The sequence below is a fragment of the Paroedura picta genome, chromosome 1 (genome assembly GCF_049243985.1).
Source record: "Paroedura picta isolate Pp20150507F chromosome 1, Ppicta_v3.0, whole genome shotgun sequence".
NCBI lineage: Eukaryota > Metazoa > Chordata > Lepidosauria > Squamata > Gekkonidae > Paroedura > Paroedura picta.
This window is the reverse complement of record NC_135369.1, coordinates 78,568,348-78,586,165: the sequence shown is the minus strand read 5'-3', so window position 1 is coordinate 78,586,165 and position 17,818 is coordinate 78,568,348. Positions and strand designations below refer to the sequence as shown.

The following is a 17,818-nucleotide window of genomic DNA, read 5'->3' as shown; positions in this document are numbered from 1 at the left end:
AGCTGTGGGCATTCACAAATGCTTGGGAAGATGTTTGCCTTTTTTGAGGGTGTGTCATTGTATTACAAATGTTTTGTGCATGTTCATTCTCACACTGCTTTCACAAGGCTGTCCTTGACCCCTCTCCCCCATCTGCAATCGGCCCAATCCATTTAATGGGGGCAGGGAATCAATTTACAGAAGTGGTGCTGTCCTTGGTTGTCTCAAGCGTACTGTGGATTGGAGTGGAGAGGGAAAGCTGAGTGGTTTGCCTCTCTAGTATACCAACCTTGCCCAGCATGCCTTCCTGATTCTCAAAGCCATGTGGTTTGTGTTAATCCAGTTGGATCAAAATACCCCAAAACAATCCAGCACTACCACCTAAGAACTGTAGTCTGATTAAGTAAATCTTGACCACTTACCAGTATGATGAACATCACTGACTGATCAATACCACCCACTGCACAGGCATATGAACAGCGCAAACATGGAACATGTATCAGATGATGTACCTAGCATGAGCTGGTAACAATGTACAACTTCCCCATCATAACTCTGGAACATCTATGAGTCAAACAAACCAGGAAATTGTGAGAACACACCAATGTGATTACCCTGTATGATCATGTCAGGGGCATGACTTGAAATAAAACAGGCATTGTTATCAAGGTAAGTTCTATTTTCAAATGCTTTGGTTGCAAAATATTATTATCTCTGAATATTTGCCACTGAACAGGGAGTAAACTGCCTTGTATACTTTGTGTGAATAGTCTGGAAGAAAGATTATATAGCTTTTGTTTATCATTTCCAAACTGGACATGACTAAAGAAATTCCCATCATAATTTTCACTCCACATAGCGTTGCGTTTTTCGATCCACATTTATATTGAAGATGTACACTGGACATGTATACTTAAAGCATATACTTACTCTCTTGTGTACTGATTCATTCCAACTATGTCCATATGTCAAACCTGATGCGAAGGAAGATACAAAGCTCAGGATTTGTGGACAGTCGACTGGCACAGCAATGAGACCTCCAACGACATGGTGCAGCAGAGTTTTTATGTACGCATATTTTAGACCAGGGGTAGTCAAACTGCGGCCCTCCAGATGTCCATGGACTACAATTCCCATGAGCCCCTGCCAGTTTGACTACCCCTGTTTTAGACACACTGTATACCCACCAAAATTACCTGAATATCACGGCATTTACTATTTCCCACTTGGATGAATATGACTCTGGAGGCACATGTCCATCACACATTTACAATATCTTCTATTCAATAAAATAAGAATATCAAAACTGGCATGATGGGAGAGATTAATTTCAAGCAACAGAGTTGGATAAATTAATATAGGTTGGACTTCAGGGATCCTTCAAAATTTAATTAATAGTCTCCTACAGAGGTAATTCATTCAAACTTTATTAAACATTACTCAGCTCTACCCATATCTGCATTCAAAACTGTCTTTAAATATGCATATGTAGGTCTGTGAGTAGGTACTTACTATCATATCCTAGATGGAAGTAGGATGAAGTTTCCCCTCAAATATACCTAGGGTACGACACCAGGTATAAGGTCAAGAGCTACCTGCCCACAGTTAAGAGAAATAGCATAGACTCTCCACAGATCATTGTAAAGCCTCAGAAGCATTATGATTTTTTTTTAAATCAGGGCTCTAATTATTTTTAAAATCATAACCTTCTACAAAGACATGATCATTGTGAAATAAATACATCAAATATTTAAAAGTCATCAGTTTATAGATTTAAGAAATATGCATAACATTACGTAGGAAAAGATGTAAAAAATCAACAAGGATAATTTTGTAGACAGAAAAACCAAAAATGCTTTAGTGTGACCTGATGCAATCTTACCAAGTGGGATGCATAATTTTTCACTGTACATTGTATGAAAATTATGAAGCTATTAACTAACAGTACCTGAGCCAATTTTACTCTCCCCAGTGCTCTTTACAACCCAAGAGTCATTTTTATTATTTATCTTGTTTATTGTGTAAGCAATATACTCTGTGAAATGGCTAACAAAACCAAAAACAAGCTGTTTAAGATTCATTTGTTCCTACTGTCCAGTTCCTGAAACACTTGTTATAATCATATGTTGTTTTTAATGGACTTCTGCAGGTTTCTATTTAAAAAATGTGTTGACTTGTTTTCAGTTAATATATGTGAGAGAATCTAATAAAATGTTGTGTATCAGACGTGCATTGTGGAAATATTGCCATTTGTTAAAATCTTAATCTTAGTAAATCGTTAGGGATGTTGCCAAATTTCAGAATTATCTGTCTCAGAATATGGTTTGTCCTTCTTGTAATGCTTGGATACATAATCAGTTGAAAGGCATTTTATCCAAAAGTTCTTCAATATCCAAAATTTTAAATGCAGCCTTCCCTGACAAATGTACTTGCAATGTGGGAGGCACTAGGGACCCTCGTAATATAAACTTCAGGCACCCAAGAAATTACATGTTCCAAGACTCTAGACACCAGTATCCCAGGTACAAACCCTGAGGCAAATAATTTCTAGAGCACCTGGGTCAGGTAGTCTAGGTAGTGGTTCCCAACCTTTTTCAGGCCTGGGACCGGGGAGGGAGAGGGAGGACCGGGAACCAGAGGGGGAGAAGGAGAGCAGTGCTCGCTGGCGGACACAAACGCACAGGTGCGGAGCTGCCATGCCTGCGCGTTTGCGCCTGCGCCTCCCCCCCGCAGCGCGGTGCTCACTGGCGGGCGCACACACACAGGGGTGGAGGTGCTGCACCTCCCTCCCCCCCACCGTGGCCTGGTATCGGGGGTTGGAGAACACTGAGAGCACTAAGTATCTTAAGTCCCAGATGTCAAACAAGGAGGAAGGAACTGAGATCTTCAGAAAAGATAGTGAGACCACACCATCACATTTGCTGCCATGTTAAAAGGCAGGGAAGTAAGTGGGGCAGTTATTGGTGATCCACAGGGATAGGATTGGAAAGAGATATTCAGATTCTACACTCAGTGTTATTGGGAGTGCAACAGGGTCCAAATTTTGACTTGTTTATTTATTTATTTAAAAATTTTATACTGCCCTTCCATATGGCTCTGGGTGGTCTACATAAAATGTCATAGGGTAATTACATAGAACATTACAACAAATATAACAATCTTAACATTCCAGTTGTTATTTTAAATTTTAAAAAACCATACAGCCTGTCAAGCCCAGTTCTAAAACAAGCTGTGGGTAATTCACACACTTCTAAAATCCTATAGATGGAAACATTGGTGGTGTGACACGCCATCAAGTCATAGCCAGCTTTTGGCTACTCTATAGGGTTTCAAGGCAAGAGACGTTCGGAGTTGGTTTACCGTTTATTGCCTCTGCAGAGCAACTCTGAAATTTCTTAGTGGTCTCCTATGCAAATACTAACCAGGGCTGACTTTGATTAGCTTCTATGATCTAGCAAGGTCAAGCTACCCATCCAGGTCAGGGCCACAAATAAGCAAAAACTAACAGCAGTGTTTTGACCCAATGGTGAGCCTTTGTGGTAAATTGATTAAAGGTATGGGTATGTTCATTCTGGCGCCAGAATGAATGAAGCGACTGGGCCAAAGCCGAAAGGACGCTCAGTTGTGGAAGTAACTGGTGGCGAAAAGACAGGCACCCATAGGAACATCAGATCCATGAATCAAGGCAAGCTGGACGTGGTTAAACAAGAGATAACAAGACTGAACATCAACATTTTAGGAATCAGTGAACTCAAATTGACAGGAATGGGTGAATTTAATAAAAATGACCATCAGGTATACTACTGTGGACAAGAATCTCGCAGAAGAAATGGAGTAGCCTTCATAATCAATAAGAGAGTAGGAAAAGCAGTCTTGGGATACAATCCCCAAAATGACAGAATGATCTCAGCTCGAATCCAAAACAAACCATTCAACATCACAGTAATCCAGGTCCATGCCACAACCACTGCTGCTGAAGAGGATGAAGTTGACCAGTTCTATGAAGCCCTACGACACCTTCTAGAAGCAACACCAAAAAATGATGTGCTTATCATCATGGGGGATTGGAATGCTAAAGTAGGAAGCCAAAAGAGAACCGGGATAACAGGCAAGTTTGGCCTTGGAGTACAAAATGAAGCACAGCACAGGCTGGTAGAATTTTGTCAAGAGAATACAATGGTCATAGCAAACACTCTTTTCCAACAACCCAAGAGACGACTCTACACATGGACATCACCAGACGGTCAACGCAGAAATCAGACTGACTATGTGCTCTGCAGCCAAAGATGGAGACGTTCTATACAGTCAGTAAAAACAAGACCAGGAGCTGATTGTGGTTCAGATCATCAGCTTCTTGTTGCATAAGTTAGGCTTAAATTGAGGAAAATAGGGGAAAGCACTAGGCCACTCAGGTATGAACTAAATCATATCCCCGACGAATATACAGTAGAGGTGACAAATAGATTTAAGGAATTAGATCTGATAGACAGAGTGCCTGAAGAACTATGGGCGGAGGTTCACAACATTGTACAAGAGGTAGCAACTAAAACGATCCCAATGAAAAAGAAATGCAAGGTATCAAAATGGTCCCCAACCTCTGAGGAAACTTTACAAATAGTGAGGAGAGAAAGGAAGTGAAAGGCAAGGGAGAAAGAGAAAGATACACCCAATTGAATGCAGAATTCCAGAGAAAAGCTAGAAGAGATAAGAATGCCTTCTTAAAGGAACAGTGAAAACAAATAGAAGAAAACAATAGAATGGGTGGACCAGAGATTTTTTCAAGAAAATTGGAGATATGAAGAGAACGTTTCATGCAAAGATGGGTATGATAAGGGACCAATATGGTAGGGACCTCACAGAAGCAGAAGATATTTTTAAAAGGTGGCAAAATGATACAGAGGAACTATATAAGAGCGAGCTTAACATCCCTGATAACCACAGTGGGGTAGTTACTGACCTGGAGCCAGACATTCTGGAATGTGAAGTCAAATGGGCCTTAGGAAGTCTGAGCAACAATAAAGCTAGTGGTGGTGACAGCATTCCAGTTGAACTATTCAAAATCTTAAAAGACGATGCAGTAAAAGTGCTACATTCAATTTGCCAGCAAATTTGGAAAACTCAACAATGGCCACAGGATTGGAAAAGGTCAGTTTACATTCCAATCCCAAAGGAGGGCAATGCCAAAGAATGTTACTACCGCACCATTGCACTAATTTCTCATGCTAGCAAAATTATGCTGAAAATTTTACAAACTAGGCTCCAGCAACATGTGGACTGAAAACTTCCAGAAGTACAGGCAGGATTTCGAAGAGGTAGAGGAACTAGAGATCAAATGGCCAAGATACGCTAGATCATGGAGAAAGCTAGGGAGTCTACTTCTGCTTCATTGACTATGCTGAAACCTTTGATTGTGTGGAGCACAACAAATTGTAGCAGGTTCTTAAAGAGATGGGAATACCAGAGCATCTTATTTGTCTCCTGAGAAACCTATATGCAGGTCTTTTTCGCCACTGTTGCAGATTGTTTGCAAGAGTGTAGCGCTTTTCGGAGGGTGAATCCACTTTTCTGGGGTCCATTCCACACAACTTCAATGCAAGGCGTAGTGCATAACTGCAAATTAGTAGCGTTTACAATTTGGAAGCCTTTTGCAACATTGAAGTCATGCGGAATGGACCCGAGAATTGTCTTATTATATATTGGAAGCAGGGAGAAAATATCTGTAAATTTGTTGAGGTTTTTTTGGTTGCTGTTTTTTCCTGTCAAGCCACAGTCAACATGGCAGTTCTCTAGGATTTTTAAGGCAAACGACATTCAGAGATGCCATTCCCCGTTTCTACATATCACCCCTAGTATTCCTTGATGTTCTCTCATCTAAATACTAATCTGGGCCAACCATGCCTAATTTCCAGGATCTGAAGAGACTGAGCTAGGTTGAGCTATCCTGGGCAGGGCTGAGTTATATAAATTGCCCATAAACTATGACTTGTCAACAGAGTAAGCAAACAAAAAAACGAGCTTCGGAAAGATGGCGCTGTAGCAGACCATATCTTATGGTCTCTCAGACCAAACTGAGGGGCAGGGGCAGCAGCTCCTGTCAGACTTGAGCAAGGTGCGCAAACCTTGCTCGTGGTCGCCCCGGGAGCCGGGAACGGCACCCTGAGGGTCCTACAGATCCGTGGAGAATAATTTCTCCGGATCTCCGCAGTTTGTGTCAGAGGCCCAGACGGCAGCCAGACGACAGCCAGACGACAGCCAAAACTGAAAGTAAATCTCTAAGCTTGAGACGACCAGCTGTATGAAATTCTGCATCTCTCCTGCCGACTCTCTCCACCTCTCGACTGACAAAAGGAACGGAACGGAATCATTAGCATAAAGACTGTGAGTTCTCTGTCTGCTCTATTGCTTCAAAGCTAGGCATCAGCCCAACCCTCCCCCCCCCCTCGATCTAATCAATTTGCATGGAAATGCTCTTCACAGACGGGAGGGAAATTAGCGAAAGTCACTGGGCAGAACAGAGAGAAGGAAAAGCTTAAATCCTTACCGACAGAGAAAGCGGCAGGAATTGTTTACAATTCACGGAGATCGCTTGGTTGATAACTACCAGGCTTCTCAACTCTCACGAGACGCCTGTTTGGGATTTGCGGTGGACGTACGCAGCGGAGTTAACGAATATTGCAATGGAGGAAGGACCCATTTTAGACGTCTAACTTGCGCCTGTCTGAGTGGATTATAATTTGCCGATTCTGCTTTTTTCTTTTTTTTTTCTCTCTCCTGGTGGCTTTTTATTTTTTCTTTTTTTTGGGGGGGGGACATTTTCTATATACACTTCCATTGATATTTTTATAGCCCTGGCCCCCCCTCACCTTTTGTAACACTTTTTGGCTTTTGTTCTGAGACAAAGTTCCTGTTCATTTGTGGTTATTATTTCTACAACGGCTCTTTTTTTAAAAAAAAAAAAAAATTTCAACACCCCTCTACAAGTTATTTTTGGAGCTATAGCTGATTCTGGAAGGACATATCTTTCTACCCCCCCTTATCCCCCCCCCCTCTTTCCTCCTATGCTTTTTTGTTGTTTTGTTCTGTTATCTGCAGGATCTAAAGAGAGAGTCAGCCCCACCAACCAGGTTGGAAGAAATCACCGATCTAGGCCCATTATATTGGCATAAAAAATTAGTATTGCACAGATAATAGATTAACAGAGAGTGTGAATGTTCAGGTTGTCATTCTGTTAGAGTATTGGTTCAATGATTATTGTAAGGTAATAAAGCAAGCACCTAAAGTTGAAGAAGTAATAGCAACATATATTAATCTATAACCCTGTATTTAAAACTTTAATTACTGTACTGGCATTGTGAAAGCGGTCATAAAGTCAAACTATAGTGTTGGTTTTGAGCAAAAAAAAAAAAATTTTTTTTTGATGACAGATTAAGACCTCGCCCAAAGCAAATCAGATCCCCTAAATCAGAAGTCACTATAACCAATTTTTGGAAGAGGAAAAAGGAGATGGCTGAAGCAAGAAAGGAGGCAGAAGCAGAAAAAAAAAAGAAACAGATTGGGGGAACAGAAGCAGAAGAGAAGGAAAGTGATATTGAAAACCTAACCAATGCACAGATGTATCGCCTATTATGTAAGGCTAATTCAGAGATACTAGAAGCAGTTAAAAAGGTTGATAAGGAGGTGCAAGACATTAAGAAAGAACTTTCAGACAGAATTGATGGTCTGGAGAAAGTAGTTGGCAAAAACATAAACCAGCTGGCAATACACCAAACGAGAATCCAACGTGTGGAAGATAATCAGCAGGAGCGGGAAAAAGTAGCAGAAGACAAGTTTGAAGTCCTGGAAGTAGAATCTAAAGCCAGGAATGTGAAATTTAAAGGCGTATCGGAAGAATTTGGGAAAACAGACCTGAGGAAGGAAATTACCGAAAGCCTTGAAGAGTACCTGGAGGAGGAAGAAATCCGGATTGACAAAGTATATAGAGTATACTCAAAGGCTGCCGTACGCAAGAAACAACCAAGAGATATTCTTGTAAGTTTTGATAGCAAAGTAGTAAGAAATAACTTGTTCCAAAAGCATCGGGAGACGCCATTGAAATTGGCAGGCCAAGAAATACAAATCTTTCAAGATCTGCCAGCAGACACACTACGGAAAAGAGCACAATTTCATTTTTTGAGACAGATCCTAATTGCCAAAGAGATAAGATACTTTTGGAGAATCCCATTCGCCCTGGAAGTGATATTACCATCGGGAAGAAAAACTATCCGAACGCTCCAACAGGCTCAAGAGCTTGCTGACAACTTATCTCAAGGCACTTCAGGGGCAGGATCACCTAGGACCTCCCCAACAAGAGCGGAAACTACGCGTCGATTAGTTCAACTCTGTGACGATAGATCATCCTACCTAACACAAGCAACGGGAACACAAGCCACCCCTTCTCAAGCAGAACAAGGAGCAACCGCCCCAACACGGAAAAATGGAGAAGCTAAAGGTGCTATCCGTAAACGCTAATGGCTTGAATTCACCGGCCAAACGCACCAAATTTTTCAATCAACTGAAAAAATTGAGAGCAGATATCTACTGTATACAGGAAACACATGTGAGAAAAAAAAAATCTAAATATATTGTCAACAAGAAAACTAGGAAGAGAATTTGCAGCCTCTGCTACAGTGAAAAAAAGAGGGGTGATTACTTACATTGCGAACCCCAACATTAAGGTTGAGCAGAAAATCCAAGATAATGACGGCCGATTTTTGACACTTGAAATACAACTACCAGATGGTCAGAAATATACATTGACAAACATATATGCTCCCAACAATGCGAAGGACAAGTTTTTTGAAGAATTCTTTCAGAAGCACACAGAAACTATTACTGAACAGTGGATCATAATCGGAGACTTTAATGCAGTAATGAACCCATCGCTGGACAAATCACATAACCGACAGGGAGCATATCTTCCGAAATCGGCCAAACGCAATATCCATCTCAATTCATTAATAGATCTCTGGAGAGAACTCCACCCCAAAAGCAAACAGTATACCTTCTACTCTTCTCGACACTCCTCATACTCTAGAATAGACCAATGCTGGTGCTCAAAATCGTTATTACCAAAAGTGACAAATATGGAAATTCTCCCCAACACCTTTGCAGATCACAACCCAATATGGGCAGAATTTTCCTTCTGCAGAGCTGGTATGCGAAGATGGAGAATGAATGAATACATCCTAGAAGACAAAGAGAATTTGAATCTGTGCGAAGCTGACTTAAAAGAATTTTTCAAACTTAACGGCACAAAAGAGATTCCATTATCTACGGTCTGGGATACGAGTAAAGCGTATATAAGAGGAAGATTGATAAGCCTGAACACCGCCAAAAGGAAAAAGAAAGAAAAAGAGCTGAACGAAATTGTCTGGTCAATCAGACAATTAGAAATCCAGCACCAAGCCCATCTGTCTAAGAAGACAGCCAAACAAATAACGCTCTTAAGATTAAAAAGAGATGCATTGGAAACCGAAGATATGAGGAAAAAACTGGATTGGATAAAACAAAAGAATTTTGAACATGCTGACAAGCCTGGAAGATGGCTGGCATATAAACTAAAAAGAAATCATAACAAAAGTGTTATATCCAGCCTTAAATATGGAGACAACCACTTTCGTACAGATCAGGAAATACAACAATGTCTCTCAAACTTTTTCCAAAATCTATACCAAACAGACGAAGAAACCGTACCTGACAGCATGGAATATCTTGGAGGTACCCCATCCTTAACCTTTACAGATGAGCAACGAAAGATATTAAATCAGAGATTCTCAGCTCAGGAATTGGCCGAAGCGGTAACAGCTATGAAATCAAATAAGGCCCCAGGCCCAGATGGCCTCTCCGCAACTTATTATAAGAAATTAAATCATATATTACTACCAGTCCTGACACAGATGGTGAATGAGGTAGTGGACAATTCTGGAAAATCACTCCCCAAATCGTGGCAGCAAGCGTCGATAACACTCATACATAAAGAAGGTATGGACTCACTATCGCCAAATGCTTATAGACCAATATCACTACTTAATGTGGATTACAAAATTTTTGCAAAGGCTTTAGCAGAAAGACTGAAGAAATGCCTTAATGAAATCATCCACCCAGATCAAACAGGATTCATGCCCAAAAGGTACATGAAAAACAACGTCAGATTTGTCCTTAATGCAATGGAGGTGGTCCGCACTAAAGGAATTCAAGCGGCTTTTGTGTTTTTGGACGCTGAAAAAGCTTTTGACAAGGTGCAATGGAAATTCCTACTGGCCACGCTTACCCAACTAAAATGTGGGGACAATTTTTGGAACCTAATCAAGCATGTATACTCAAAGCAAGAGGCAAGAATCTTGGTTAATGGAATGTTAACTAAAGACCCTATTCAAATTGGGAAGGGAACTAGACAAGGATGTCCGCTATCCCCCCTACTATTTAACCTGGTATTGGAGTCACTAGCTCGTAAAATTCGAGCAAACGCAAAGCTCTCGGGACTTACGATTGCGGGAGAAGAATTTAAACTTAAAAGCTGTGCTGATGATGTTGTTTGTGTATTAACTAATCCAAGCACCACTTTAGAATTGTTGTTTGAAGAGATAAACACTTTTGGGAAACACTCTGGATACAAGATAAATCTCTCTAAAACCAAGATTATGCTATTTGGCATATCAGACTTGAATATAGAGATAATCAAAAGGGCACTAAGGTGTGAGATCAACCCTAAAAAGGTCAAATATCTAGGAGTCCAAATTGGAAATCGCTCTGATACCTTGCTTGCTAACAACTACGGGGAGCTCTGGTCACAAATCCAACAGGACATTAAGAAGTGGAACAGCTTGAACCTTTCGTGGTCAGCAAGAATGGCCACAGTAAAAATGTCAATATTACCAAAATTTAACTTCCTCTTTCAAACTCTGCCAATAGATATTAATGACTCTGTGGTAAATAAATGGCAGTCTGAAATAAATAAGTTCATTTGGAACTATAAGAGGCCAAGAATTGCCTTTAGAATTCTACAAGATGACAAGAAGAGAGGGGGACAGGGCGTCCCAAATCTAAAATTATACCTACATGCGGCAACACTGACAGCAGTGGCAGACTGGATAATTGATCCAATGACAAGAGATTTGGTGTTGGAAAAGGTAGATAGTAAGCAAAGCTTCCATGAAATGCTCTGGCCCTCTTTGAAAACAAAAGGAAAGGAAAAACCTAAGGTCAGCTTTTGGACAAGATCCCTACTAAAGATCTGGAATAAATACAAAACAAGACTTTGCTCCTCATCATATTTACTGAAATCGCCAATAGAGGCGTATTTTTCCAGACAACAGCAAAGAAGAATAACATGCCCAATGTACAAGGACTTGTTAACGAGAACAGGTGAGCTCAAGAGTCTGCAAGAATTAAACAAAGAAGGATATGAGCTACGATGGATGGAGTATAACCAACTGAAAGCCAGACTAAAAACAGACTTTGAGATTCGAGTGGACAAAAACTCACCTCTTAGTGATTTTGAAAACATGTTATTGCTCAAAAAACCACACCTACAGGGCCAGATCTATAAACTTCTTTTGAAATACGAGACTGAGCCAGAACAAGTAAAGAATTGTATGATTAAATGGATGCAAAACCTGGGCTCCATAATTGGTATGGAGGAATGGGAGCGAGTTTGGATCAAAATTCCCAAACAAACCAACAGCCAAATTTTAAGGGAAAACTGGTATAAGATGTTTTATAGATGGTATATTACTCCAAAGGTCATTGCAAAAATCTCAGATAGGTTTGATAATAAATGTTGGAAATGTCATAAAGCAGTAGGTTCTTTTTATCACATGTGGTGGAATTGTGAGAAAGCAAAAAAGTATTGGGTTAAAATACATATGGTGTTACAGGAAATATTTAAAATGCGATACCCAATGAAGCCTGAATCTATGCTGCTAAGTTTCCACCCAAGTGCTTTACCTACTTCTTCTAGAATCCTCTTCTTCCATGCAACTACGGCGGCACGGTTGGTGTGGGCGAAGCACTGGAAGGCGACTGAGACTCCAACTATTTCTACATGGCTTGATAAATTAGCGGACTTAGCAAAAATGGCAAGACTCACCAACATGGTTAAGAAGAGATCTCCGGAAGAATATGATGAACAGTGGAGTGATTATTTGGACTTTCTTAAGAAAGACAGCAGTAACTGTTAGAGTAGGACCAATATGTAATGGGAACTGACTATATATCTCTTGAGATAATATCAGACTACATCAAGTATGATATACGTGTATTGATGACACTTATCAGCTGGTCGCTTCTTTGTTTTTTGCTTTTCTGTAAATGCTTTTTATAAGAACAAATAACAATAAAAACTGAAATAAAAAAAAAAAACAGAGTAAGCAAACAGAGTAAATTCGAAAGGGTAGCCGTGTTGGTCTGAAGTAGCAAAATAAAATCAAAGTCTAGTAGCACCTTTAAGACCAACAAAGATTTATTCAGGGCATGAGCTTTCTAGTGCAAGCACTCTTTGTCAGACTATGATCTCCTTACATGACAGGAAATATATAGCCCTTACATGACAGGGAATATATATCTCTGTCATGTAAGGTAGTGATCCCCAACCTGTGGGCTGCGGACCACATGTGGTCCTTCGACTAATTGGAGGTGGGCCGCGAAGGACGCCTTCTCTCCCCCCCCCGGGGCCCTTTACTTCACCCCCCCCCGGCCCTTTACAACACACTTTGGGTGTCATTGTCTCCCATCACTCCCAGATGGGACTATCTCGTTGCAGAGAAACAAGCTCAGGGTTCCCATTGATTTGTCATTGTCATGAGTTAAAATTTCCATGAAAATAAAATGTTCCTTATGTTCATTGTTGTAGTGTGTCTGTATCTTATTTTGAAGGGATGTTTAAACATTACCATAGCGACCAGAGAGCATTAGAGCAGTGGTTGAGAGTAGAGGAGTAATCTACCCCCCCCCCACCGGGCCTCAGTAAAATTGTCAAGCATTGAGTGGTCCCCGGTGATAAAAAGGTTGGAGACCACTGATGTAAGGAGATCATAGTCTGACGAAGAGTGGTTGCGCTCAAAAGCTCACACCCAGAATAAATATTTGTTGGTCTTAAAGGTGCAAACAGAGTAAGTGAAGAATCCTGAGGGAATCAGTCTTTACAGAGACACTATTCAGAAGCTTTATATATGCTACAAACTTCATATTATCGCTAGTGTCAGATAACAAGTCTTTTTCTATATGTACACCTTTTTTCCATATGTACATCTTTTTTCCATATACAAAGCTAATTCTGAAATACAGAATTCATTTTCTAATTAAAAGCCAAAATATTTGGCAATGAATAGAATGTTTTAATTGAATTTTTGTTTGCATCCAATTGTGCTGAAGAACAGCGTGCTCCAAATATGAAGCAGTCCCCTTCGGCATATTTTTTGCGAACATCTAATTTGCTCTCAAGCTGTCTCACAGTTTATAGACATCTTTAAAGAAAATATAGGTGAAGACTGGGGAGGTCCCCAGTTATTTGTGGTACATGCTAAGGCTTAGATGACAGGACCAATGAAGCAGTTTGAAAAATGAAAATGAATATTGATATAAAAGTACAATGCTGTATGGATTTAAATAATGGATAATATCACATCAGCAAAACAGCAAAAACAAAATGTACCCTCAACTTTCATATTCTATTTTATCTAATAGAAGTTACTATCCATATGTAACATATAAATCAAAGTGAGATTATGTTAAAGCTTGCTTTAAAAAAAAGACACAGCAAAATCTAGAATGCAAGTGGGAGAGGACAATCATCCATAGAGTGTGGGATGTTTCAAATATTGCTTTAAGCTTTGCTGTGTCCTTATCCTTAGAATACAGTACATGCATTCAGGAATGCAAAGATTAGAATAGGGGAGGGTAGACTTTATGTTTCTGGGAGCTACTTAACTTTTTCCCCAAAGCCTATCAGTCACAAAGTGTATGATGGAATCAGCTACAAAATGGCTCAGTAAACTGAGACAATCACAAGACAGCAGTTTGTACAAGAACTGCAGCATTTCAGATCATAGCAAGTCTGCAGTGTGCTAGTTAGGAAACCCTTCCTTTGCTGTTTCCCCCCAAACTACCACTATACTGTATACTGCTCCTAACTTTCCTTTCTGCCAGTGGAGCTCTACTGGTGGATGAGAATAGAGGTGTGGCTCTAGCCTTCATCCCTACAGCATCCCAACCTATTCTTCCATGCAGGTCCTATACCTCAATAATGAACTTCTGGAGGTTGGAAGGGACTGCAAGAATAGAGAAGATGGGAAATGAACATTCTGTGCACAGATGATAGGACACAGACCACTGTATCTGCTGCCTGAATTAACTTATATACTGATTCCACATCAGGAATTTGCCACTGGACAGCCTCTCATTGCTCCTGGGTTTTAGTGCTGCTTCCACATGACATAGGCAGCAACCCAGAGCTCTCCAGTGACTGGTGTAAGTTTTAATTAGATTGCTTCGCGATGAGGGAAATCATAAAATAACGATTTGCCACTTCTTGTTGCGTGTGCAATTGGGGAGCAAACAGGGGCAAACCTGCCTGGAGGAAGAAAAGTGAGGCAGCCTCGGTAGCATTTTGCCTGCCCTTGCACTCACCCTCCCCTCACCATTTCCTGCTTGAATTTTTTTTTTAATGGCCCAGTCCACATAGCCACAGGACCACAAAGCGACTTGCCCTCACTTCAAATAAAATGATTGTGTCAATGTGCATGGTAATATTGGGATCGAGCAGCTAAAACACATTCCTGTTTGTGTCTTCTGTTGGTGGGGTATGAATGGGGAAACGGGGTGTGTGTGATCCAGCAGCCCTCTCCCTATTAACTTGCTGTCCATGCTCTTTGTTTTAAATCTTTATCGTGGACACACAATCAGCAGGGTCCAGTTACATTGGCCAGCCTATCACAAATCTACCTGAACATAGAGACCATTATACAAAGAATCTTGAAAAGAGATCTAAGGAAACGTTTTATTGTTGTCATGATCCCAAAGCAACATGGAAGTAGAAGTTTTTTAAAATAAATGTTTTACTGTTGTGCCATGATCCCAAAGCAGCATGGAAGTACAAGTTGTTGTGGCATTTCCCCATAGAAACGCGAAAGTGTATTTTTAAAAATTAATTTAGGGATTCGGGGGGGGGGGGAGGAGGAAGTTTGAGTCCCTAAAACAACCACTGTGAAGAGATTGGTGGCTTGCGTTGATTGACAACTCAAGGAGGGGGAGGAAATGTTTGGGTTGTCCATGTTTCCTGCTTCTCAACCACCTCGTTGGGAGGCAGAAAGCCACAATTAGGCAACAGGATAACGCGGGAGGGGTCTCCCGTCAGGAAGTGTGCAAACACACGGCGTTCTGTTGCGCGTTAGCAAGGAGGAGGCAGTGTGTGTTTTACGCCTCCATGCAGAATCTGTCACACTATTCCAGGAGCAGGCAAGAACATTGATAAAGTAGCCAAAGCAATCAGTGAGCTTCCCTAAGGCTGTTGTTATTACCCGCTCTGGGCCACTTAAAAAAGGGCAGGTTTTATTATTGTTAAAAAAAAAAACAGGCCCATTCCTCTTAATGGATCCACCACCACCAAAAGTCAGGTGGGACCAAAACCCAAAATTTCATATCATGATTTTTCTATTACAATGGAACAACTCCCCAGGATAACCCGATGGGAACCAGAGACAAGTCCAGTGTGTGAATATTGTACACATGAGCTGTATCCATGTTTGTTTGTTTATTTAAATTTACAGTCTACCCCTCTTAAGCCTGCCATTTCAGGGTGGCATGCAGCATCATACACTAAAATACATAAATACATTTAAAATACAATTAAAACCACTAAAAAACTAACAGTAAATCTCCCACACTGAGTCTTGCTGCTAATTTCTCATAAGAGGGAGGATATGGATGGAGATCCTGAACAAGGCAGGGGAGGCCCTTATGCTGTTCCAATCTTCCAGGCATGCTGGCCTCAACCATATGTCTGGTGGTCCTGGCAGGTCCTGTGCTAGCTCCATCAGGGCCCTGATGTTCTCTGGGAGTTCATTCTACCAGGTGGGGAGCTGGGCCAAAAAGGTCCTGGCCCTGGTCAAGGCCAGTCACACTTCCTTGGGACTGGGGACCACCAGTCAGCTAGCATTCTCCAGGGGACATATTCAGACCGGGAACTAAGATGCATAAGTCCCAATGAATACTACTAAGTCTCAGCGTAGAAGCTGAAATCTCACAGGGAAAGAAGCTTGGGAGGTCTTAATACTGCTTCTGGGACCCCTTTGGTGAGCTCAGTTAAGAAGGCTGTTAAAGCAACAGGTGGTCTGAACATTTAAAAATGAATATATTAGTACAGTATTTAGTAATGTGGTAAGACAGTGTGATCATACATGAACTGCACTGAATTTCATTACTACACGAAAATATAACTTTGCCTAAGTAGTCTAGAAACTGAAATTATTGACTTTCCACAATCACATAATACCCAATCTCTACCTTTTAATTAGATATACTTTCTATTAAAAAAAAAAATCAGAAAGCAATTAAAGTTCAAGAATGTATCTGACAAATCCATCTTATTTTATTTGAAGTTTAGCATCACAAAAACATTTCTAATTAGTATCAAAGGTGACACCTACACACTCCTCTGCGGAGGTGAGCCAGAGTTCCTTGCAGATATCACTGCTGAATAAATATGAAAATTAAAGCTATCAGTCCATATATTCAGTGGCACAGTAAATGATAATGTAACTATTACTTCCATCTCTTTTCTCCCACCCATCCTATTTCTTTGTTCAGAATGTCAATATGAGCATAAAAGTTCCTTTAAAAAATACTTTTAGTAAATTGACAGTAGATGTGACCACTGAACACATTATACTTGAACTAGTGCACTGGTTGGTTCATTTTATTCAGGGAGGGGATAACTTCTCTACCTCAAAGCCATGGAGCTGCTACTAATTCTTACAATCACAGATTCTGGTTCTTGTAACCTCATTAAATAACACCTCTGTTCTCACAAGCTCCATATAGGATTGCTAGTGATGACCTGACAAAGAGTGGGAGATGGAGGAGGTGGGTACTTAGGCTGACTGTTGCTTCCTTGTGAGATAATTATTTCTGGTGCAATCCGGAAGGATCAGCATTGGGCTGAGGTAATGCTCTAGCACCTGACCAAAACATCTTTGGAAACCATAGAGTTTGGAGGCAAGTGCCACAGCATCGCCCAACAGAAAGCTAGTGCTTCCAAGATGCACTGAGCATTGGAAAAAGATGACAACTGCTTCCCTCCCCACTCCTTCCACAACTAGACAAGCCTGTTTGAAAACATAAAGCTACCTTTATACTGAGTCAGAACATTGGTCCATCTTAAGTCAGTATTGTTTGCTCACATCACCTACAACCTGTTTGTTATTGGAAATGCTGGGACTGAAACTGGAATCTTCATCATTGCCAAGTAGATGCTCTGCCACTGAGCCACAGCCCCTCTCCACCTAGTGACCAACTAAGCATTGGTGAGCAGAAGCCAATATTGTTGGGAGATTGTCCTAACTTCATTCAAACTCTTGATGCAAACCATCACCAGTGCTACACAAAACACCCAAATCAGCTAAGGAGAGAACAGCGCTCCAGTACTCTAGCTGTTAGTTTCATGCATATTTGTCTATCAAGTATATATGAATTATGCTCATCAATTGAATCAGAGTCCAGTAGCACCTTTAAGACCAACAAAGATTTATTCAAGGCATGCGCTTTCGAGTCAGACTATGATCTTCTTACATGACCATAGTCTGAG

At 40.8% G+C, this 17,818-nt stretch overlaps 1 protein-coding gene across 2 annotated transcripts in view; it reads right to left on the bottom strand.

The window, feature by feature from the left end:
* SMYD3 (SET and MYND domain containing 3) overlaps positions 1 to 17,818 on the bottom strand; it is a 440,651-nt gene that overhangs the window by 330,437 nt on the left and 92,396 nt on the right. Inside the window, exon 1 of one of the 2 annotated variants that reach the window (XM_077344327.1) lies at positions 402 to 448. The exons of the other annotated variant lie outside the window; for it this stretch is intronic. Coding sequence (XP_077200442.1) covers positions 402 to 416 — 15 coding nt within the window. The 5' untranslated portion in view covers positions 417 to 448. Of the gene's footprint in view, positions 1 to 401; positions 449 to 17,818 lie in introns of those variants that run through there. 2 annotated transcript variants of the gene reach the window in all.